We start from the raw sequence: 24,589 nt of genomic DNA on the forward strand, positions 1-24,589 counted from the left end.
GGCCAGGCTATTGGTTCAGGCAGATTAATAGGCAGTACCTTTGATCAGCTATATGGATTTCTATTTTGAATGGGGTATCAAGTATTAAAATTATGTATTCACATTGACCCTGCAAACTTAGGCGCCAAGAGTGATCACGTTTGCAGATAGAAACTTGGATCCAACTCTATAGGTTTCCATTATGTAATCTAACTCATTATTGGGTTCCTCTGCAGTATTTAAGGTCCTTGGAAGAGGGGGGGAGAGCATATGCTATGCTTGAAATCAGTTTTTGCTGTATTAGTGTGAATTGAAGTTCTGATGTATAATTCTGTAAGGATTTATTCCATTTTGATCAGTAAGCAAGTGAAATTCTTCATCTCAGTTCACTAATATATTCTCATTTCATTATAATACAATGGCTGCATTATTATATATCAGTGTTTTAAAATACATTGGAAAATGTGTTATTGTCTATTCCCAATAATTTGATGATATCCAGTTGGATCCATACGAAGTTAGTTGCACTTTGAGATCGGTGTGAAAACATGGTTCCCATTCAAATTAATGGAACCAGTGCAAGTAACTGTAAGTAATTTGGTCATCTCATCTGTTAAGCATGTAAGACATTTGCCCCCAAAATATCTGATTTGTATAGAACTGAGAAGACCTCAGTGACATTGTTAAGCTAGGTTTTAACACTTGTTTGCTTGAAAAACTTGAGGTTGGCATCTAGAATATTTATCCTGGTAACTATGAATGTTTTTTCTAGTCCTCACAGACACAGTTCCAAAAGTGAACTGACAATGTAATAAGTGTTGGGTCCTATTATTTTAGCTATCAGGGATAACTTCTAGATGTTGGACGTTTCCAGAATTCCATTTAGTGTCACATTTACACCATCGCATTTAATCAGGATTGACCACTGATTCAGCTTTAGCAACCAGTTTCCATATCACTAGTTTCTTCATCTCTGGCTTCATTGTCATTTCTCATATTTAGTATTTCATTTCATATTGAGTATTTCAATAGAGATATTTTACTTATCCTATAATTAAAGCTATTGGTCTCACTGTGTTGAGGACTAGCAGTAATCATTTAAGTTTCCATCATTATATCTGCATTTTAAAGGAACAATTTCCACATGAAGATATACTAGATACATATTGTTTTTAATTTCCTTTGTTGCTAGCCAGAAAAAAAATATTACTTTTCAAACCTACATTAGGAGTAAAAGCTGTAAGAATTTAATGAATTTTTACACGGCTTCAAATATTTGTCTGACAAATTTTAAACCAGAGGGCCTTTTTAGATGTTTGATTTATGATGAGAATGCATTCTTGTTGTTTAGTCATTTAGTCGTGTCCGACTCTTCGTGACCCCATGGACCAGAGCATGCCAGGCACTCCTGTCTTCCACTGCCTCCTACAGTTTGGTCAGGCTCATTTTGGTGGCTTCGAGAGTGCATAACAGTTACTTATTTGACTTTTGAGATGAAGTAATGGTCATACTGCTGTTTTTTTTTTAGCAGGTAGCCTGCTGAACTGAACTTTGAAAATACTGTGGTATTTTGAAACATATTTTTAAAGAGATTTTAAATTTTTACATCAACTACTTTCGGCTGATCATCTCTTTCTGTGTTGCTTTACTGGGAGGCCTCATCTTTTCAGAAATTATGAAAGAATAGTAGTTGCATGGTTACACCCATTTGATTTGTTCCTTTCCTTTATGCTTCAAGTTAAACTTGTTCTTTTTCCATGTTGTGTTGTTGAAGTGTGTTCGCAACCTTGTTTACAGTGGTACCTCGACTTCCTAATTTAATCCGTTCCGAACGGACCTTCGTAAGTCGAAAAAATCGTAAGTAGAAGCCTATGGGAAAAAAATAAAAATAAAAATTGTAAGTCGAAGCAACCCCTATTAAAAATTCGTAAGTTAAAAAAAAATCCTATTCGTGCCGCATCCAAAATAGTGGACGGAGCTCCGTTCGTAACTTGAAACATTCGTTAGTCGAGTTATTCGTAAGTCGACGTACCACTGTATAAGTTAAAGTAATGGTGGGGAAAATAGTGAACAGCTTACCCCAATAGGAAAATTACCTTAGTGACCCGATCAATTTCCTGGCAGCAGAATATGATATGGTACTATGAACAACAGAATTAGGATAACTGAATGGCTTTTTAAAGAGTACATTCTGGACATGAGTCCTAACTGAAGCTTCATGGAGCGATCTACATTCTGCTATACTGTATGAATTGAACTGTGAAAGTGTGAAGTTTTGACTTCAACTAGACTTTGATCATTTTTATTTTTATTTTATTCTCTAATGTAACCTGAAGGGTGATAATTCCCTGAAACATGTATTATACAGATATACTGATGAGATATAATGAATAAAATTGGACGTTTTTGTTGTCTACACCCTGAAATGAATGATACTTGATACTCATCCAGGATTCTGTAGTCTTTTTAGAAACAGAAGTTTTGCCAGCGACCCATTCATTGCCTTACTCAATTAGGGCTTCAACTTGACTATATTTATAGGCAAATATATCAAGGCTGATCAAGTGGAGTTTCCTAAGAGTGGTAAAATGGCACCTAATGTTACAAAACAAAGATTCCATATGGGTTGTTATTTATAAATGCCAAAAAGGAGTTTGATAGAGCAGAATGGAGGTATCAATTACAGTTTCTGTAAAAAAAGATTGGGAATAGTTTTCATTTCATTGCTCAACTGATGTATGCCATCCAACAGCCTCAATATTTGTGAATAGTATAAAATTAGAAAAATTCTAAATTTCAGAGTGGCACTTGTCAAGGATGCTCATTGTCACCATTGTTATTTAACATTTCAATAGAATAGTTTGCAGAGTCTGTTGGAACACATCCAGGAATTGTGGGGCAAAAAGCAGGAGGTAATTACTTAAGAAGAAGAGGAGTTTAGATTTGATATCCCGCTTTATCACTACCCTAAGGAGTCTCAAAGGGGCTAACAATCTCCTTTCCCTTCCTCCCCCACAACAAACACCCTGTGAGGTGAGTGAGGCTGAGAGACTTCAGAGAAGTGTGACTAGCCCAAGGTCACCCAGCAGCTGCATGTGGAGGAGCAGGGAATCGAACCCTGTTCACCAGATTACGAGTCCACTGCTCTTAACCACTACACCACACTGGCTCTTCATGCAGCTGCTATAGTCCCAATTTTGAGAGACCCAGAGGAAATAAAGCCAGTCTTAAACATACTTGATATTTAAGTACATTTATATTTTGGAATGTAAGATAAAGCTGCAAAATTCTGAATGGTTATTCAGTTTGGTTATTATAAGCAGAGGACTATAACAGATAATGGGAAAAGATACTAAATTCTATGGAGAGGAACTCCAAGTAGGTATTTTGGAATCTGGATTACCCAGGATCTGAGAAAAATAAATAAACAACAATAATAATGATAAAAAATTGTTTATACCCCACCCACCCGGATGGGTTTCCCCAGCCACTCTGGGCAGCTTCCAGCAAAATATAAAAAATAATATAATTAAACATAACCACTCCAATTTAATTCAGGAAATGAGAAAATATCATCTAATTGGGAAAGTATAAAACTTTAATGAGTAGGTAGAAGCACCATAATAAAAATGAATATAATGCCTTGTATTCTGTTTGTTATGAAATCATATTAAAAGCAAATGATCATTCAGTTAAAAATATTCTGTTACATTTTCAATGGTCAGGCAAGAAACCCAGAATTATGTTGAAAATGTTCAGTCAATAAACTTTAGAAGAGTTGGCGTTTCTGTAAAATAAAATAGCACCCTTTGGTAACACTAGGAGGAACTTAATAGTTAGTAACTCAGACCCTATCATTTTGTCATTTAAAAAAACTGGAAGAGCATGCTCATCCAGGGTTGTCACCTCACTGTGGTTTTTTTTGTTATAATATTGAGTGCAAAAGGAGAGAATCATTAGGAGATATGAAGCTATGGGAAATGTGGAAACATGGGGTTTAATAGAACTTAGGGCTGTGATAAAGGAGGGACTAGGGGGGGGGATTGCCATCCAATTTAAAACATGAAAAAGTTAAAATACTAAAACAGATTAAAATCACCTCTACTTCCTAAGCATCTGTGCAAGCTTGTCTGAACAAGAATGTTTTTGGCAGGAGCAGAAAACTACATTGAAGGTGTCTGCTTGATATCAATAGGCAGGGAGTTCCAAAGTGTAGGTGCTACCCACAGGTGTTACATGCTGGCAAGGTCTTACTGCTGTCAGCAGCAGGGGTGCCAACTTGAATAAAATAGTGGGGAGGGGACCAAGTAAGACCCACCCAACATAATCACAATATGGCATGCACACACACCATTTGAGTGGCAATGCCCATCAACTTTGGGGGGGGGCAGGTCCCCTCAAATACCTTATTTCCAAAAATGGAAATGTAATTAACTTAGGAACATTGGAGGCTAGCTGCATTATGTCAAGTCAGACAAACTGGTCTATCTAGCTCAGTATTGTCCGCAATCTCCTCAACTAACTGGCAGAGGCTCTCCAGGGTTTCAGACAAGAATCATCCTGGAGATGCTGGGGATTGAACTTTGGTTCTTCTTTGGAAACCCAGACAGATGGGCGGGGTATAAATAATAAATATTATTATTATTTATTATTATTATGCATGCAAGACTGATTCTCTACTGCTGAGCTGTGGCTACTCCCCCCATACTTAGAAATCAAAAAATTGAAAGTAGATTGATTTTTCCATGCTGTAATCCCCCCCCCCCCCAAAAACCAAAAGTTCTTGAACTGAAATATGCTGTGGGTGAGGTTTAGAAATGCCTTTATATATCAAATACTATATTTAAACCAATCCATTGGAATGCTGCTAAATATTTTAAGTTTTGTCAGCTAGGGATGTGCAAATCTGTCAATTTCTGCAATTGCGCATCAGTTTGTGTATGTATGTATATGTATATATATATGTGTGTATGTGTGTATATATATATATATATATATATATATATATATATATATATATATATAAAGTCCTAATGAAATTTCATCAGTGAACTTCTCCAAACATAGATTATTTTGTAAAGCAATTTCCCCTACTAAAATGCATTTTTGTATTTTTGCTTGTGGTGAATATCTTTCAAAACTTGGAGAAGTGCAAATCATGTAGGCTCATTTTAGTCCAATTTTTCTCCCATCGCTAATGACCACTCAGTAACAATAACTCAGTAACATATACCTGCTTTACCTAATTTAAATCAGAAGAGCAGTGGGAAATGAAGATACTGAAAAAACATATCCTAATTTTAGGATATCTAAACAACTGTACACTAAATACCAGTATATGTTTCCTAGAGATATCACCTATAAAGAAGTTAATTGCAACTTTAGTTTTAAATTGGAATAGTATTTTATCCTATCCAGTTCCACAGCTTTGGCTTCTGTTCATTATGTTGCTAATTACATTTATGTAATTGTATTTCTAAAAGTGGAAATGGGGAAGAATAGTTACGGGTTGAAAACTTTCCACCCCACCGTTGTAAAGTACTTATCCTTTTTTACTTAGTACAGATGCCTCTTTTGCCCCTTTCTAGTTACACCACTGAAGAGATGGCAGAGATCTGTCAATGCGTATCATGTGTTATACTGTATCGTTAAACTTTGCAGAGGACAGAGCTATAAGTTATGAGCAACACATTTTTTCTGCCAGGTATACTTGTTTCTAGTGGTGAACAGTCAATGATTTGGAGTAAAAGCAGAGAAATACAATGTGATAAGAGATTATATACATGGGTCCTAATCTTGACGCACCGATGCCATTTGCAGATCCATGTTGTGTGCAGTAATTATGGAAACTGATGCAGGTGCTGGAGAAAAAGTGATTTAAGAGTAGGCAAAATCCATAATTGAGTGGACATAGTATATAATATATGACTATACAGTATATATGTGTGTATTGCATATTGGAATACCTGGGAGGCAGTGGCTGTAGAACTGCTAGTAGGTTGATGAAAGACACATTTTTCTCATGAAAAGCTGCCAATATTCCAAATTGCTTAGATTTCTTTCACCGAGACTTTAATTGGGACTTGGTGGGTAGTCTAAACCTCTAGAAAGTTAGTGTCGTTTGTTCAAAATTGAGGTTATGACTTGAAAATAAAGGACCTTGTCTGCGCCTGTAGGATGCTCTGGATTTTATATTCTCTTTAAAAAGAGAAAGAGGGAACAAGGTGGTTCTGAAGCTTCTGTGATGGATAGAAGTGTTCTAGGTTCACACACAACTTTTTAAAAATTGTGGTGAAGTTATACAAACATGAAATGTGAACTGTGCAGAACTTCATAGTGTACCTGCTAAAGCTGAATTTAATATTTGCATTTAGATGTGTAGGTGTTTGACAAAATATATTAAATGAAACAAATCAATGACCTACTGGTATTATAGTTGTTTCATTTTGGTTTTTAGATGAAAACTGGGATGATCAGCTACTTGGATTTGAGCCTTGCAATGAAAACCTCATAACAGGCTGCAATATAATCAATGGAAAATGCGAATGTGATACTATTAGGACCTGTAGTAATCCCTTTGAGTTTCCAAGCCGGGATACTTGCCTGTCAGCTTTAAAAAGAATTGAAGGTAAGTCTGTATTCACTAGTACTTGATTTGTAATTATTTTTTGCACATCACCTTAAAGGCCTAATAAGTAATTTTTTATTCTGTATCCCATGCTTGTTGAAAGGAGGTGTTAGAGCAATAGTGTTGGCAAATGAGATGTTTCTGCTTTTGTGATTTAATATAATGATTTAAAGTTTTTCTGTTGTGGTACGTGAATAATGTGTATTGGCTCTTTTGCTTGGCTGTGTATCCTGAATAAAGAAGGTGACTTATGTGGAAAAAAGGCAAATTGATTGGAATTTACTTACTAGTGTCTATTGTAATTACTCATATGTTCCTTGTTGCCTCTGGATTCCCTTTCCCAATCCAAGGATATTTCAAGCCTGTGAAAAGAGATGATCCACACAATTGCATTCTGCCCAAGGCGTAGCTTGATTTGTTTTCTGCTGCAGTGCATGTCGAGACACTTGTAAAGTACGCATGGACTTTTTTAGACAGGTGGAGCAAACTTGTGTTCTTTTTTCTGCTGTAGAGGTATCTTAAATTTCATCGCGATGTGCACAATACCCAAAACATCCCAAATGTGGTAGGGAAACAATTAAACAGCACCCTGGAAAGTACAGGTTTTTTGATTTTTAAAGTTCTGGATCAAATATGTTCTATTGTCAGAGCAGTTGACAAGTTGAGGTCGATGTTTAATACTCTAATTTTTCTCAGGTTTGTGAAATATTATACATTTATTTGCTTTGTTCTGTCTATCTTGTCTGATTAAAAGATGTTAGTAGCATAAGCTGTCCAGTGCACCTTTAATTGTCTGGTGTTAAATGGCATATTGTCTACGTGAATATAATCGTATAGCTAGAGAGACCAGGAATTTCTTTACTAGTGTCCGTATAGAAAAATAATTACTTGTTCTGCTTAGGAAATGAATATATACACAGGATATTGTCAGGTAGAAAAAATGCCATATGTGAAATTGCCATTGAAATATTCTGTTATCAGCCATGGGGACGTACTGTGTATATGTGGATTGTTCCTTGAAATAGCAGCTTTATCAAGGTGTTTTGTAAAATTAGAATTGGGAGCAGTTGTCTTGGTGTTGCTTCCTTACTAAAACTGTTCTACAATAAAGGAAAGTACTTGGGACTGTGACAGCTAAAGTATAATCTAGAGCAGTGGTTCCCAATTAGTACTGTGGACAACCTGCTTTTCAAAAACCAGGCTATGAACCCCCTACTTTTGAAAATTCGGATATCTCTGTGGTAGTTTTTGTTATGTGAATGGTCCCACGGATGCCCTGGATGGCTTATGTGGACCTCCTGGGGTCCATGGATCATCAGTTGGGAAACACTGATCTAGATTATTAGTTACTTTAAAGATGTCCCAAGTATTTTAAGCAGTTCACAACTGTTAAGCCATGTGTATGTTCTTTAGTATTTCTTCATTTTTCAAAGGCAATCGTATCTGTCCATATAATAGAAAAGGAATGACTGGGTAGAGTTTAACTTAAATGTGCTAAGAGAACGATTTTCCACTGCAACTTTGTTGGTGGGCAGACTACTGGTGTGTAATTTCAGATTATTTATGGTAGATATGAGAGCAGAGTGTCCTTGTACTCAGGTTCCAACAGATAGAATATTTTATTATTTAACAAAAGGATTAAAAAAGGGTTATTTAGGTGGTAGCAGATAAGAGAGTGGAGGAAGAAGTGATATTGCCAAAGAAGTTGTGTTGTGACTGCTTCAGTTTTCAAGCTAAAGTGTAATGAGAATTGAAAAGGTGACCAGAGTTGTACTTTACCTTTCTTTATGCTGGTGCTTAAAACACAGGGAGGAGGCATGTTGTTGTTGTTAATAATAATAATAATAATAATAATAATAATAATAATAATAATAATAATAATATATTTTAATTGCCTGCCCTTCATCAAATGGTCCTAGATAGGTTACAAAATATAATTAAAATAACTATAACAATGAAAACAACTAATATCAAAATAACAAATAGCAGTGCGGTGCAAAGCAATGTAGGATGTATTCTCCGGTGTGAAACAAAAAATATTAAAAAAAGAACTCTTCTCAGCCTCAGCAAGTCTTTACAAGGCAGAGTTCACTAAACCATGGCTCCAGGGTCAGTCAGGCTGATTTTAACCCAGAAACCTCTTCTGGGGTCACCTGGAGTTCAAAGGTTTAGAAATGGCAACAAGACAGGAGCTCCAGAATGTAGACCAGAGTCTACTATGTGCAAAACAGGTTGCACTGAATCAAAACTGCACTGAATCAAATCTAATTACATTGGAGTGCAGCCCATGGTAGGATAAATTAATTAGATTAGGCTATGCTAGGTGCAAAGGAGATTTTGAAATGCAGCCACACTAGAGCTCTTGATGCAACCAGAAATCAGTTTTGTACCTAGCAGAGTCTAATCTAATTAAACCCTACCATCTGCCGCACACCATTTTAAGATTGTTATAAAATGCAGATTTTAATGCTTTCTTTATACCAGCCCTTTCCTTTTCCCCTGCCATATTTTACCTACCACCCAGCAGTTACAGACACTTTCATATTGAGTAAGAAAAAGAAGTACAGCCTCATTAATCTTGGAGTGGGAGTATGGAAGATTGGAGTGACTGGTTTGTGTGGATACTTGATTGAGAAAAGGGAAGGTAGAATTTGAACCAGACTGTGAACTGAGATCATTTAGGAATATAGGGTAGAGAATTACCCTTTCCACCAGTGGGGTACATCAGGGGGGGTAGGAGTGTTGGCTGCTGCTTTTAATAGCTTTCTCAGCCTTACCCTTTTGATTCAGACTGATTAGTCCATGGCAGTCTGAATATCCAGCCTGGAAAAGGTATTTATCTACGCGCAGGAAGTCAGGATAACACTTCATGGATCTGATAAAGTAGACTATACAGTAGTCCATAAAAGCTAACAAATTTGTTAATTTTCTAAGGATTGTCAATTCTTTTAAGTGTGTTCAAAAAGTCTTTGGCCAAACACTGGCACCTGATATATCCAGGACTATATCCCCGAAATGTTTAAATCAGATTTAACATGTGGAAGACAGTTTGTTCACATCTGGCAGTTCAAATCTAGAGTTCCCTAGGAATTAAAACAGCTTTTGGGAGAATTCACAACATACAGTACTATTTCCATTCCTGTAGCAGAATAACTCTAAAACTGGTTGAACAGGTATGTTAACATTTGCCTGTTAAAGAAAGATTTTGTGGAAAATTTTTTTTCAAATACTTTTAAAGTTCCTAACTGTCAGGTTTAAATTTGTGATGACATGTAGATGAATTCTCTCTGAAAGTTTTTGGAATATTTGCGGTCAGAGAGCTAGTTATAACATTTAGCCAAGGAAAAAGGCACTCTTTTCGTCTCTTACAAATTGGATTGTTCTTGTGACTACAGAGTTCGGCTTGCATAAGCATACATACACGGACAGTATATAAATTTCCAATGAGGAATTCAGTCCTTTCTTCTATTTGTTCCTAGCACGCCCATACTGAGGCCACACATGTACTTCAAAGTGGGATCTAGTTCAAATTAAGGAAGTCAAACTTTCTTTAAACATCTTTTATAGTTGAAGATGGCATGCATTATTTTGAAGAAATCATTGAGCAAAATGCCAGAATTTTGGTGTGTTTAAATGATCACCACCCAACCCCCTGCCCCCTGTGTAGTCCTGCTTGGAGCCAGAGGGCGCAGTGACGTCATGATCAATTCTTTACTGTTTATAATATGCTGGTGGTTAGTCAGAATGAGAACTTTGCTTATAGCACCCCCTGGCCTGTGACAGTCTTAAAATTCATAGGAATTATAGTTCTTATATATTTCAGTCCTTAATTATTGTTGTTGTTTAGTTGTTTAGTCGTGTAAAAAATCTTTGTGGCCCCATGGACTAGAGCACGCCAGGCATACTCTAGTTACTTGGTTGTGTTGTTTGACATTTTGGGTGTTGTAGAATTGCCTAAGGTCAAATACAATTTATTTAACACTAGAAAGTGTTGTGTTATTTCTTTAGGAACGCTTAAAAACTTTGCATGTAGAAAGTCCCAGGTTCAGTCCTTGGCTTTTCCAGGTAGAGCTGGGGAAAACACTGCTATAGACAGCACTGAGTTTGAGTTATGAAAAGGCCATGGTAAATAAGTTTTTTATGACTGCTTGTGGGCCTGAACAGCTAGAGCGTGGCATTGGAAACCATTTAGCGCTTTAAAGGTCAATATAACTTAAAACTGGGCCAGAAAACTGGAAACGAGTATTGCTGGTTATATCTTCCATCCATTGGCCCTTGCCATTACCCAGACAAAGACATTTTGCAACATTATAAATTCCTGAACTATTTTTAAAGGCAGCCCCATGGAAAGCACCTTACAATACAGTGATACCTCAGGTTACATACCTGATTCGTTCCTGTGTGCAGTACGTAACCCGAAAAGTGCATAACCCGAACCACCACGGAAGTGTGCTTCTGCGCATGTGTGAACTGCGCAAAACGCTTCTGTGGATGCGCAAACAGCACAGAACGCTTCTGTGCATGCACACACAGCGAACCCGGAAGTAAACGATTCCGGGTCCTCTGAGTACGTAACCCGAAAAGTACACAACCCGAAGCGTACGTAACTCAAGGTACGACTGTAGTCAATTCTGAATGTCAACATAGCATGGGTAACTGAAGCATGTTCCATCTGTTGAGAATAGGGTCACACATGGTGTACCAACCTTAGCTGTTAAAAGGCCCTCCTGGAACATTTGCTACCTGAACTCTTTGTTAATTCTGAGCCCTGCAGAAATCCCAAACTGTGCACATGTCCTTCGGGGGGGGAAAGGACTTATTGCAAATTTCCATGCAGGGCAATTGGCTACCTCACACATAGTACCTCAGCCTTGTCCAGATTAAGCTTCACCCTCATCTAGCCATCTTGTGTTCCATGCACAGTGGCCCTGAATGTTCCTGAAAATCTCACACTTGGTGTAATTTCAGTTTTGGCAGAATGTTCTGGCACTCCTATCCTAAACCAAGAGCTTACAAAAATGCTGGGTTGTAATTCAGTTCTATCCTTCTGTTGCAGTTTGTTTAGAATAGCTTGGGCCAGCAAATTGTGACCAGACTGGCTAGTATGCCTTTAAAATGAACACAAATACCCTGTTTCTCATATTTTAAGACATACCCATAAAATAAGCCATAGCAGGATTTTAAGCATTCAAGGAATATAAGCCATACCCCGAAAATAAGACATAGTGATAGGCACAGCAGCAATGCCGGCCGCGGCAGGAGGAGGAGGAAAAAAATAAGACATCCCTTGAAAATAAGCCATAGTGTGTTTTTTTGAGGAAAAAATAAATATAAGACATGTCTTATAATATGAGAAACACGGTATTATCCTATTCTGCATGCTGTTCTGTATGTTCTCTTTGTCCTGTGCTGCTACTTTTGTCAGCCTTAGTTCTGTATATTCTGTTTGCACTCCTGTTGCAGGGGGAGATAAAAACATTTGGAGCCTCAAATATTTATATCATTCGAAAATGAAAATGAAAGGATTATTGTGAGTTTAGAAGTGATGCTGTGGATAAATAATGGACTTTATTCTATCAGAGAACTAAAAAATGATTATTAGCTATCTTAAAAGCACTGAGACTTAAACTTAATGGTTGTAAGAAATAATACATTCTGTAGACTTGATACCAGTATTGTAGATAGAAGTATATTCCTTTGGCAGTGTTGTTTGTGACAATTTCAATAAATAGCTCAGTAATGTCTTACTCTATTGAACCATATCATGTTAACTATGAAACAGATGCTCTCCAAGAGTATATGTTCTATCATTAGCAGCTTTAAATCCAATGGCAGTAGCTATTTTTTATTTATTTTTACTTATCATAGCTAAAATTAAAACTTTGGATTAATGAGAAACATTCTTAAGAATGCAGTTATTAATAATCGACCATATAGTTGCCTTGAAATAAAACCACTTGATACTTAACAGTGTCAAAATTGTAATGATAGTTAAAGAATTGGACTTCAAACAGATTTTGCTAATCATGCTGCACATGGGCATTCATGGTTCTGGAAAACCAAAGAAAATATTCACCCACGGTTTACGAATACAGGCTGTCGGATGTTCTCTTTGACCTTTGGCTGGAGGATATAGTTGCAAAGGAAATGCTTAACATTCTAGCATCTGGGGTTGAGTCTTCATGTTACTTGGCACAGTTATTTAAGCTGGTTTTTACTTCCTCTATTCCATGGCAGCTATGCCAGATGTTTTGCAAAACGTAGATATGGCAATTTGGTCATAAGCAGTATGTTTGTGTCTTTGGCCCACAGCTAAGCATAATTAAATAACTTATTACAGAAGAATAGCTTGAGAGAAATTTGGTTTTCTGCCGTTAAGAAATTATGCTTGAAAGTAATATGATTACTACATTCAATTCCACAAAAACTTCAGCAGCATGTTTAAAGCAATATTATGTCTTAATTAGCAGCAGTACAGTGCCCAATATCAAAATAGTGAGCAAGCTTTTGAATTCCCCAGAACTCTTAAAAAGGCAGGATGTTAAAACTGTGTTAATGTTTAAAAAAAGTCATGTGGAAAATAGACTTATTGAATATATGTCACCATATTTTTGCCAGTTATAAAAAGAGAAAGGCAGGGGAAACTGTTTATAGGCACAGGAGCTGACTGTTAAAGTGAGCATATGGTGGTTGTCATAGTATAGGGTTGTGCTGGGTCCTTCAATTTTTCTACCTTCTTGAATCTTAAATTTTAACAACAGCATCTCTTCAGAGTAGTGCAGCCAGAGTTATGAAAACACAACTATCTCCACTATTTCGTGGAGAGTTTCCCATATAGTTAATCAATATTTATCTTTTGATTAGTGGATGATAATTTCTTAGCTTTTCAGAGCTGCTAAAATAATGTTTTGGTCTCCCCTACTGTTGATTAAAGGAAAAACAATTGCATAAGGCCAAACAACATATTGCTATGTCTATTTTGTCCCTGAAGCTATGCCCATTTCCCAAGCTTAGGAAGATACAAAAATGCAAACTAGGAATGCTTAGAGTTGGTTGGTTAGCATCCACCAGTCTCAGGAGACAATGGAGGAGTGTGCCCTTCGAGGAGAAGTCAAACTGTTGGAAGATTAGTGTCTGCTGTGGTTGTAGAGACCAATTTGGGGGAGAGGTGTTTTGTTGCAGCTGGGGCCAGTGACTGTGTCTGCTTGTGCTGCTTCAGATCCTCTGGTGTTTCTATTTTCTGCATTTCTCCCAGCAATCATTTCAAATATTAATTTATACGACCTCTGATATTGGAGGTAGTAATAGTCATCAGTGAAAGATGTAGTCTATCTGGAGTTCATGGGAGTTGAATAATATGTCGGCCATAGGTTCTCCACCTCTGATATAGATAGTTGACATGTTCAAACATTAATATTTTGCTTAACAGCAGATGCATATGAGGGGAAGACATTGAGATTTGTTTAGTTACCATTTGCCAAGAATTGACAGATGAACTGTCTGTCATGAAATATTAATAAGAACAATTGTGCTGTAGTGTTCTCTTAAGTTCTTTACTTTGCAGAGCACTGAACAGAGATCTGGACTGTTAATGCATGGAATGAATTCCAGTTATACCCTTGTACCCCAACCTGTATGTTAATGACTAGAAATCTGCTGCCTGACTGCACAATCCTATGCATGTCTTCTCAGAAGCATGCACTACTGAGTTCAGTGGGACGTATTCCCCAGTAATGTATACCAGTACTACTGCAGCCTAACGCTAATTAAAGGCTGCCTGGGCTGCATTCCAAATGTAGATTTCAGCAGTACTGAGTTTTACTGGTTTTTGTTTGATCCTTTCAATGGGAGCGGTGAATGCTTGCTTGTTTACTTGCCAAACCTAAGCTTTATATTGTAACATAAAATGTATTTAAAAGTATTATCTATCTTTGGATATATATATAATATTGTTCATAAATATACTCAGATTCTGAATATGGAGCAACAAACTGCTGTGCTCTGAGGTACATAAAATATATATTTTTCAATTGAGGAAAACTGGGAGCAGGAGGGAAACATGAAACTGAAGCGCATAAATATTACGATAAATAATGGGAAAGTATTATTACTTTGGTTGGCATAGCTGTCATAAGGGCTAGGGAAGTATGGAGTGGCATATCCTCTGCAATGTTAGAAATCTGCCAGGCGCTTTTTGTAACTGGCACGGGTCCAGTTGTGACATCGTGGAGATCTCTGGTTGCCGAGTTGGCGACTGACATCTCCATCTGGTTGGCCTATCCAGCTTTCTTAAGCAGGTAAGCAGAAGAGTTTATTTATTGCATTTATATCCCACCTTTTTCTCCAAGGAGTACATAGTTCATCCCCCTCCTCAGTTAATCCCTACAACAATCCTGTGATGTATGTTAAGTGACTGTGACTGGCGCAAGGTCACCCAGTAAGCTTCATGACTGAGTGGGAATTTGAACTCTGATCTCCCAGCTCCTAGTCGTGTGACACTCTAATAACAAATTCTATTGTGCTAGGAGATGGCAGTTGGTATAATAAGTCTTTCCTGTCTCCGCCTCTCCCTCCAGCCCTTGTGAGTAGCATGGACTATATCACACAGAGCTGCAGTGCAAAAGGGGAATTGCACTGCAGAACCCATTTTGCACTTTGTTATACCAGAAACTAGAGCTGGTGAAATAGTCTGGATGACAGCTAGAGTGCCAGTAGGGAAAGACATGCTGTGAAGTTGACTGAACATACCGTATATGAGAGGATAACCATGCCTACTGTGGGGAGTGAGTGCAGTGAAGCAGGCCGCCTTGTCTATCTCCATTGCATTCTCAAGTAGCCATCCAGCAGACCTTTCTTGGATTGTCCAGGGTCTGTTAATGTTTTAGATTGTATAGAAGTTCTAATTTGTGACTTATTTATAAGGCACTTTGTTGTGGAAACAAGCAACTATACCCTCAATATTGATGCCACATCTATATTTGCTGCAGTCTCCAGGGAGGAGTCCAGTGCACCATCTGCTGCACCATCTTAGAATATGCTTCCACTGATGCGGTCTAATGATGTGGACAAGGTGCTTGCCATGATGCAGCCAACAACATGTTCCCTTGCAGCTCTTGGCTTATTAAAACTTCCCGAAAAGAAAGACCAGGTGGATCCAGGATGCAGTCAATGTGTCATAGTTGGAGGGAGTGGTCCTAGTCACCTTGAAAGAGGTGAGTCAACCACTCATGGGGGGGGACCTGGACCCATTGGTTTGTGACAATTGCCACAGTGTTGCAAAGTCTTTCAGAGCGGTCATTAGGAGATTTGTGGTGAGATGTGGTCCATATGCTAATGGTATTTACCAGGAGCTCTATTTCTCTGTAAAATCAGAATCATGAGAGGCTGTGTGCTGGACTTGGCCTTGATGCGTGTGGCCTGGCCTGGGCTTGATGTATGCTAGATGAATGCCAGTAGACTGACGACAGCGCTGTTGGTGTAGTGCTTCCTGAGTCCAGATTATTGTTCAATTTCCTGTTTTGGATGGGGTCATACTCCACCCTGAAAGGCAAGTTCATGTCTAGGGTTGCTCCTGGATCTATCTCTGTTACTTAAGGCCTAGGTGATAGCGGTCTAGGGTGGTAAGATAACCATTTCTGGTCTGATAACATGTACTGTAGATTGGATTACATGTAGATTATATTAAGACTTCTGAATGCCTTTCCTAAGTGTAAGAATAATGTTAATGTGGGGTGAGGGACAATCCAAAGTCATTTACTGTTCACTTTTGTTGAAGAGAGCTAGAGAATAATAAATCACTATTTATTAAATTTGTATATCACCTATCATCTGATGATCACAGGGTTGTTCACAATAGAAAAATACAAAATGGGAATACAGAATGCATAACCCCCCCCAAAAAAAAACCAATACCCCCCTCTGAATAGCTCTTTCCCTATTTTCTTGTACACCAGCATCACCTGCTGCATCGAGGTGGTGTAGGTAAAAAGTGTGATGTGTGTGAGTCCTTGTGCCAGATTTCTGCATCCAGAAGCTGTGATCTCCATAAACAGCAACTATTCCTAGATCAAGACCAACACATGTAGTTCTTATCAGATGATTAAACTTTGTGAAAGGTAGCAGCACTACCACCTGTTCAGGGGATAAGGGACCAAATGCAATTGCCTGTCTCTCCATCAACAGTAAATCAGTACTTCCTGTCAGATCAACAGACAAATGTAGAAAGTGTATGCAGAAGTGTGGTGTCTCTGTCTCGCTCTCTCTTTATATGTGTGTGTATCTTGGTTGGCACCAAAACTTCTGACAACTTACCTCGTTTCCATTAAGTTTCCTCAGTGACTCGTCATTCTTTATAATGTATTTGATAGTTCCAGGATTTTTAAAGAAATCCAATTCCTACAGTTCTTCCGCTTTTTTTAATAGAGAGCTACAACAATCAGTTGCATATCTGCTTGCTCCAGTCATGTTCTTAAACTGTATTCTCGTTGCACAGATGGCATTTTAGCTCGCAATAGATTGCATATAGTACAAAGGAGATAAGTCAAAATTGTTGTTATGACTTATTTATGGAGTCTCCAAAGTGATGTGCTGGCACACCACACCAACGTCAGACAATCCCCATGCTCATCAAGGCTTCCTGGCCCTTCAAATTATTAATACTTTTATTTGAGTTTTTTTGTGGAATTGAGGGGGGTTCAATTTGGGAGGGGAGAATTTTCTTCTTTTTCGGTTTATGTTCATTTGTTTTTGGGTGTATGTAGATGTTTTGCCTGATTTTTAAGGTGAGGTTTGACCATCAACAGTTTTTCTCCTGTTTAGGGGCATTTCGTGATGCCTACAAAAGCTGCTTGGATTTCCTAATGTGCTTCCAAGACCCCTGATTCTATTCAGTTCTTTCCTAACATTTTATTTACAGCACATTTCATTATTATTTTTCAGTTGAGTTTTCTAAAATGAAACAACATTGCATATTCTGGTTAGTGTTAGTACTATGTGAAACCCGTTGGTCAGAATTCCATGTAGTTGCCATTCATAAAGGTATTTTGCATTAGAAATGTTACTTACAAGATTATTTTTTAAAAACAACAACCCCCTATTTTATAAAGAGAACTGATATAAATGAAGAGAGTACTGTTGCCCTTAGGTGCTGATTGCAGACTTTTCATATGCATTTGGTTGGCCACTGTGAGAACAGGATGCTGAACTAGATGGACCACTGGTTTCATTCTGTAGGTCTATTCTTATTATAGGTTAAATCTTGTAAGTAATGTTCACTTCAAGTTTTATAAACTCAAAGCAGATTACTTTATGCTACTAACTGGAAAATGTTTATTGCTGAGAAACAGCAACATTTAGTTTTATTTCTGATAATATGACTGGTCTCTTACTATTCTTCAACAGATAAAGCCTCCAAGTGATGTGTGAAATATTAATAAAGATGGGACCCATTAGTAACTCTCTGCAGAGCCTAGGTGTCTCTTAATAAGAACCAACCCAATAGTTTTGTACTTTGGCATGTCTCTGGTTTTGCTTCAGAGCATGTAACCGAATTCCCAGACTTGGTTGAAGCAATATATTGCAGTTCATCTTCAAGCATTTGAGGGAGTGTATGTTATGATATTTTCTTTCTCTGGATTATACAATTAGACTTTTTTCAGGTGGAGAAATAGGTAGGTAAAAGGATCGTAATCTGAAGTGTCTGCTGTGCAGTAAAATTAGTGTGTCGAGGACTCCCCCCCCCCCCGCTTGAGGAAATAAAGACACAATGTCAAGTTTTAAGTGGAGCACTAAAACCTACCATACTGTGATTTTTGAAAAATACAGTTTTGGTTACAACATGTTAAGAGAATATTCTGTGCATGTTAAAATGTACATCTTAAAACAGATTCCTAGATAACAATTGCAGTGTGTTAAACTTTCTCTTTCACTGTAGCTGGCAAGTGATTGTATTTTCAGATAGGAAATGCTGTGACTCTTCTTTCTGCTGCTCATTTGTAACCTTTTCAGTTTTATGCAGTCCTTGGGTAGTGGTTGGGCTTTCAGTGATTTCACAGATGAGTTCTTTGATTCTTTTAATAAACACTGGGCAAACCTAACTTAGGCTAGAGAAGTGTATGAATAGTGCAAGATGTTATATATTACTATAGTGAACATGCTTTCCTCTTTTTCCCCAAACTGAAACATTTTCTTGGTAAGCTCAGCTCTCCCAAGAAACATTTAATTATATTTTTCTATCACCTTTGTAGTATGTACTTATCCTCCCGAAGAAGAGCTTTAAATGAGGTGGAAGCGGGCAAGGTGGTACCTTGTGATGTTCTTGATTGACAATTCTTTTGCTTCCTGGTAGGTGGAGCCATTACGCTTAGTATAAGGACTCAGTTGTAGGCTGAAGGAAGAGGAAGACTACTGTTAAAAGAACTGCTGGTAAGTTTGCTTTTCATTTGTACGGATCACACAAAAGATAATGTGAAGGCTTTGCTGCATGTCAGATTGAAGACTGCTGAGTAAGGCCTTCCAGGAATCACGGCATACAGTAGGAAATCTAGAATGGATTGATCTGATGAACATATTGATGCAGTGAAATATTTTGTAGGAAAACACTTGGTATATTCTTAGGAAAGCACATGATGAGGCAGCAAGGCTTAAATGCAGGTAGAATAATTTGCCTATATACTTTACTATTTACTTATACCTTGAACATTATGAGTACTAAATTCTAAAGCAAGTCTATCAAAGCTTGTGTACATACACACAAAATTATATTGTATATTTATTGTATATTTAAAGTATATTTGCAGGAACAGTGTCTATGGCAGGCGAAAGATCCAAATACAGCTTTCTGTGTTGTATGATATAGTACAGAAACTTATGAACATAGTGTTCTATACTAAAAATAGACTGTATTGAGATCACAAGAGACTCTACACCCAACATTGTTGCATATTTATTTTATTTTCCTTATTTTAAGAATTTATGAACAGTTCTGTATAGAATATCTTAAGTGGTGAACAAGAGTATATAAAAATGCATAAAATTAAACCAGTCAAACAAAATTACAAAGCATAATAAAAAATCTTTCTTTATACTGTAGATCTTTCTGACTGTAAACTACGGTAAAAAGGATAGTTCACATAAGGAAGGCACCACATGCCTTAAAGTGCAGGAAATGCTACCAGACTGAGTAGGCACCTCTCTAATAGTCAATGGGATAGAGTTCCGTAATGCTGATGCAGGCACGCTGAAGGCACACATTGAATATGTGGCATCACCAGTAAGGCCTAATCAGCCAAGTACAGAGACCAGATGAGGATATGGGGCAAGGCAATCTCTAAGAAACCTGGTCCTGAGTTGTTTAGGGATTTATGAACTGCAAGTGCTTCATATTAAGTGTGTGATACAGTTTTCTCAGGCACTCGGTGTAGCTCTTTGCATGGTCTGATAATGCCATCTTCCGATTTATCAGACATATGTTTGTTTCTTGCTCAAACTAAGATGTAATATGATGTGAGAGGCAAATCTTATCTCTGATTTAAATCAACTCTGAACTGTGGATGCAATCTGGCTTTATGAGTTTAGTTTAAAACAGACTCTATGCTTTCTCCCTAATATATTTATTTAGCTGCTATGTATAAGTTTATAGTTTTGGCATTGTAACTCTTGAGAAAGATGTCTTTTAACATAATGACATTAGTGAATTTTTTGTTTTTGTGTTTGTACTCTTGGTGTTTAAATTGATTGAATCTTACCTAAAGGGAATCTAAGATGAGGAAGACAAATATAGTATGCAGTCATCTAAGCTTGTAAGAATAAGTGGAAGTTTTCTATATTAGCTTTTTTGTTTTACAAATACTTAGCTTTAACTGGACACTTTAGTAGGCTAGAACTAGAGAGTTGTATTACTAATCATGACTGTAATGCAGTTTCCACTCCCATTTTCATAAAATTTCATAGTGCTAGTCTTGGGGAACACAATATTAGCAATAGGATGCTTTTCAAGTACAGTATCTAAAAGATGATGTGCTAGTGTGCTGGAGTAAATACTGGTTGCGTTGTTAAAATCTAGAAAAGCATAACATTTGTATAGTAATGGTCTAAAATCAGGATGCAAAGTTTCCCCAGTACTGTAATCCTGATAGCTCTAATATTTCTGTGCACATTTCATAAAAGCTTGGTGTAAAACAAAAAAGTAAACTACAAAACAAACTGGTTTCATTCAGATTTATTGTTTATTGAAGTAGTAACTACTTGAAGGAGTCCCAATTATGACAAATCACTCAGTAAGAGAGTAGTGGCATCTGTAAAATCAGTGTCCAGTTTTCAAGCTACTAATGTTGGACACATTTTATGATAATCTGTTAATGCCCAGATACTACCTTTTCTGTAAGCTTTTCTGTCAGTGGTTATGGCTGTCCGTACTTAATTTATAACCAGATGCCAGAAAATACTATATCCTATGCTTACTACATCCCTCTCTAACATTTCAGAGGATTTTCAATTTAGGACCTTCCAACCAGTTTTGAGCCATCTCCTAAACCCTCCAGAACAGATCTGTGGGATACGTAGGAACAGATGGCGGGGTGGGGAGAGAGCTGGAAGCCGTGTTGCACTAGTGTGAGCCATTGTGCTGGGTTTGCTAATGCTGGGTAGTTGAATCTAGCCTTCTGATTAGCCTTTTTTCATGGTCAAATTTTCTTAAATTTTGAGAGATAAATCAAAATTTCTGAGTCCCTCGGGGTATGTCATCCTTGTTCCTTGCATTTACCTTCTTATTTTCTTTATTTCTAATTTTAACAAAAAGTTATAAATACTGTGAGTGTCTTGAAGGTTTCGGATTATTAAAAAAAGTCATATTGTGCTGCAGTGGGTGTCCTTTGTATCAGAAATGTATGAGGATGAGTAGAGGGGACATTGATCTACCAGTTGGACTTCTGGATATATTATATATTGAAAAGTGATATAAACAAAAAAATAAATTTCTACCACTAAACAAATAATGTGATCTGATAGGGTTCTTCCTTGGATCATTAATCTTTGTGTTTTGTTTTGTTTTTGATTTTGGTGTTTTTTGGAAGAAATGTATGCAGATGGGCCTAAAGTTTTGGCTGTGTTTAGATGTCAGCTTTATTATGGCTGATGTAGTTCTGTGGCAGGAATATTGGTGAGGGTGTTCATAGGAAATGTACCAACTATACTGATATTGTCCACATCTGTATGGACTACTAGTGGTTACTACAGGGCTTGATTGAGCCCCTGTGTAGTTTAAGGGTGTCAGGCATGCTGAATCAATAGTTTTCATAATCAAAAGTGGTTAACCCATTCCTGCCTAAAATCCTGTTCATATCTCTTATTTGAGAAAACGGTACAGGGTATCAAGAGCATTGCTACACACCTCTCGTGGCTGTTACAACTTGTCCATTCATCTCTCTCCCCCCACCCCCATATTTTAATGCAAGAAGTTCTGTCTGGCTTTTGCCTTGATGTGGAAGAATACAGTATCTGACAAGTTTGTATTGGCCAGGTTGTCCCTTAGGTTCAGTTCACATATAACTTTTATAAACCATAGTTTGTTAGACTAATAAAGTGTCATGCCTGTGCATAACCAAAGTCAAATCTTGGTTAGATATGCTGGTTTGTAGTCTGTTTCCCAATTTGGATGTAACAGGAAACTGGTTTAACAAAATCTAAATGTATAGAACGGCAGAATAGGAGAAGGCACAGTTTTCATAGTATTCATTCTAATGAACCATAAGTTACTAGCTCATATTTGAACTGAGCCTGTACTATAAGTAGTACATTTTAATGTGATTTTGTATGACACTTTATTTTATTTATTGAATTTATATCCCACCCTTCCTCCTAAAGGAATTTCTATGAGGTTTCAGTCATGTTCTTAAAATGGTATATTCTATTGAGATTGTTTCTGGAAATTGCTTTAGTATCTCAAATAGACAGAGAATTATGGCATTGCTTTACAGTATGATCACATCTTACGCCTGTTTAACTTGTGTGATTTCATCCTTGTGTGTTTGAAGTCTTGCCGGTTGAAATTGTGCAAATTAAATCCATGCAAGTCTTTCTGACTTGCTTACTGTGAGGGTATCCAAACTTTCATGAGATCGCCATGGATTTAACCAGTTCTAAGTTAGCCTGATTTCATGTTGTAAAGTCCAATGTACTTCTTTGCAGATACTTACTTCTCTGTCTGACATTGAGAAAATAACTTATACCAATTTACTGAGATCATTAGAAGTGGAGTATAACATGAAAACCCTTCAGTTTCTGTAAATTACCATTAAAATGAATTATTTGTGTACAGATAAATAGAGTGGAAAATATGAGACAGAAGTCATGATAAAGTTGTGGTATGCATACTATGAAACTTACACTGTTGTACTTTTTTCTAAACTCCAAATATTGAAAATATTTCAGGCTTGTCATACTATGATAACTTGCACTTGCATTCAGTATCCAGTATAAATTCAACATCTCTTGACTGCTAAAAAATTCCATATTTAATGTCGCATATTAGAAAAAAAATATAATCATTTGTTAACAAATGTCTTAAACTTACCTATAAGGAATGCAACTATGAGGTCTTCACAAAACTTGAAAGGAAAAAATCTCCCCCCAGTAACACTTTTTAATAAGCAGAAGGCCTGCCTTCACACTTGTGGAAGAAAATGGGTCTACTCTCCTCCATGTATCCTTAGAGCTCAGTCGCCTCCCCACTTTCCCAAGTGTAGAGGGCTTGCCATTGGTAGAAATCCTTTCCTATCAAGCCCTCAGAATTGGCATTCTGTGGTCACTGAGCATTTTCAGTTTTCCTGGGACTGCTTTAGTTTTTAGGGGTTTTGTCTCCTGAATTTCTTTTTCTAAATAATTACTTGTACTTCTGCAAACTTTTCCTGAGCATTTGGATATATTTTTGTTTTTTCAGTAGCTACATATCTGACACTGCCTACATGGAAAAGGAAAAAGATGCAAAAAGGAGGCAAAAAGAAAGGGGGAAGAAAAAACAGCCTTGAATAGGGAAGGAGGGGAGTAAAATAAAATAAAATGGAGTAGCCACGATAGGATAGGAAAAGAAAAGTGGTGCATGTGTATTTGGGTAATGATTCTGGTTGGTGGTGAGGAAGGATATGTTCAGCAGACAGAAAAAAGTTTGCATTCTGTAAATGAATAGGAGTTTTGCCTTCTGGTAAAGGGTGTTCTGTTGGAACAGAAAACTGGGTTCAAAAGAGTAGTTTTGTAGCTTAGCCCCCTCCCCTGCCTTGTACCTATTTCATTTTGTGTGGTGCCCTCAGCACTTGCTCAGAATGTGGATGTTTCAACAGGTCCAAAATGGTTGGGGAATTCTGGCTTTTGTTAGTTACTTATTGTGGCTTATGATTTCTAATAGCTTTCCTTTTTAACAGGTGTAAATTTCTAGACCATAGGCTGGCAACGTCGAGCCCATGGGCTGGATGTGGCCCACGAGGGCCATTTATCTGGCCCATGGGCTGCCCGTGAACCAAGCCGCCTGCTCTACAAGTCCCCCGCACGCTGCTGTAAACAGGTGCAGCGCGGGGACTCACCAAGCAGTGCTGGAAATCGCGTCTGCGGCTGCACAGACGCTGGAAATCACACCTGCGCAGCCGCAGAAGCTGCAGACATGCGCAGAAGCGATTTCTGGCATTCCGGACATGGGCATCGCGGCACCGGAAATCGCTTCTGCGCAGCCGCGGACTTGCACAGAAGCCATTTCCGGTGTTCCGGACATGGGCAGTGCAGCACTGGAAATTGCTTCTGCGCATGTGCGGTCCATGTCCAGTCCACAGACGAGAGTCTGTGCAAATGCTCCGGCCCACGGTCAGAAAACATTGTCGATGCCTGTTCTAGACTATGCTAATTGGAAGGAGTGTGCAACCAATTGGTTGTGTATTATAATCAGACTGCGAATTATTCTAATTACTTTGCATATATTCTTCTCTACAAGTGGTGGAA

General features: G+C 37.6%; 1 protein-coding gene across 4 annotated transcripts in view; it reads left to right on the forward strand.

Moving 5' to 3' along the window:
- Positions 1-24,589, forward strand: part of CRIM1 (cysteine rich transmembrane BMP regulator 1) — a 131,909-nt gene that overhangs the window by 10,397 nt on the left and 96,923 nt on the right. For 2 of the 4 annotated variants that reach the window (XM_035108298.3, XM_060272897.2), the window contains exon 2: positions 6,437-6,607. The exons of the other annotated variants lie outside the window; for them this stretch is intronic. In XM_035108298.3, the coding sequence (XP_034964189.3) occupies positions 6,437-6,607 (171 nt within the window). The remainder of the gene's footprint in view (positions 1-6,436; positions 6,608-24,589) is intronic. 4 annotated transcript variants of the gene reach the window in all.

This window comes from Zootoca vivipara, chromosome 3, assembly GCF_965207765.1.
Source record: "Zootoca vivipara chromosome 3, rZooViv2.hap1.1, whole genome shotgun sequence".
Taxonomy (NCBI): domain Eukaryota; kingdom Metazoa; phylum Chordata; class Lepidosauria; order Squamata; family Lacertidae; genus Zootoca; species Zootoca vivipara.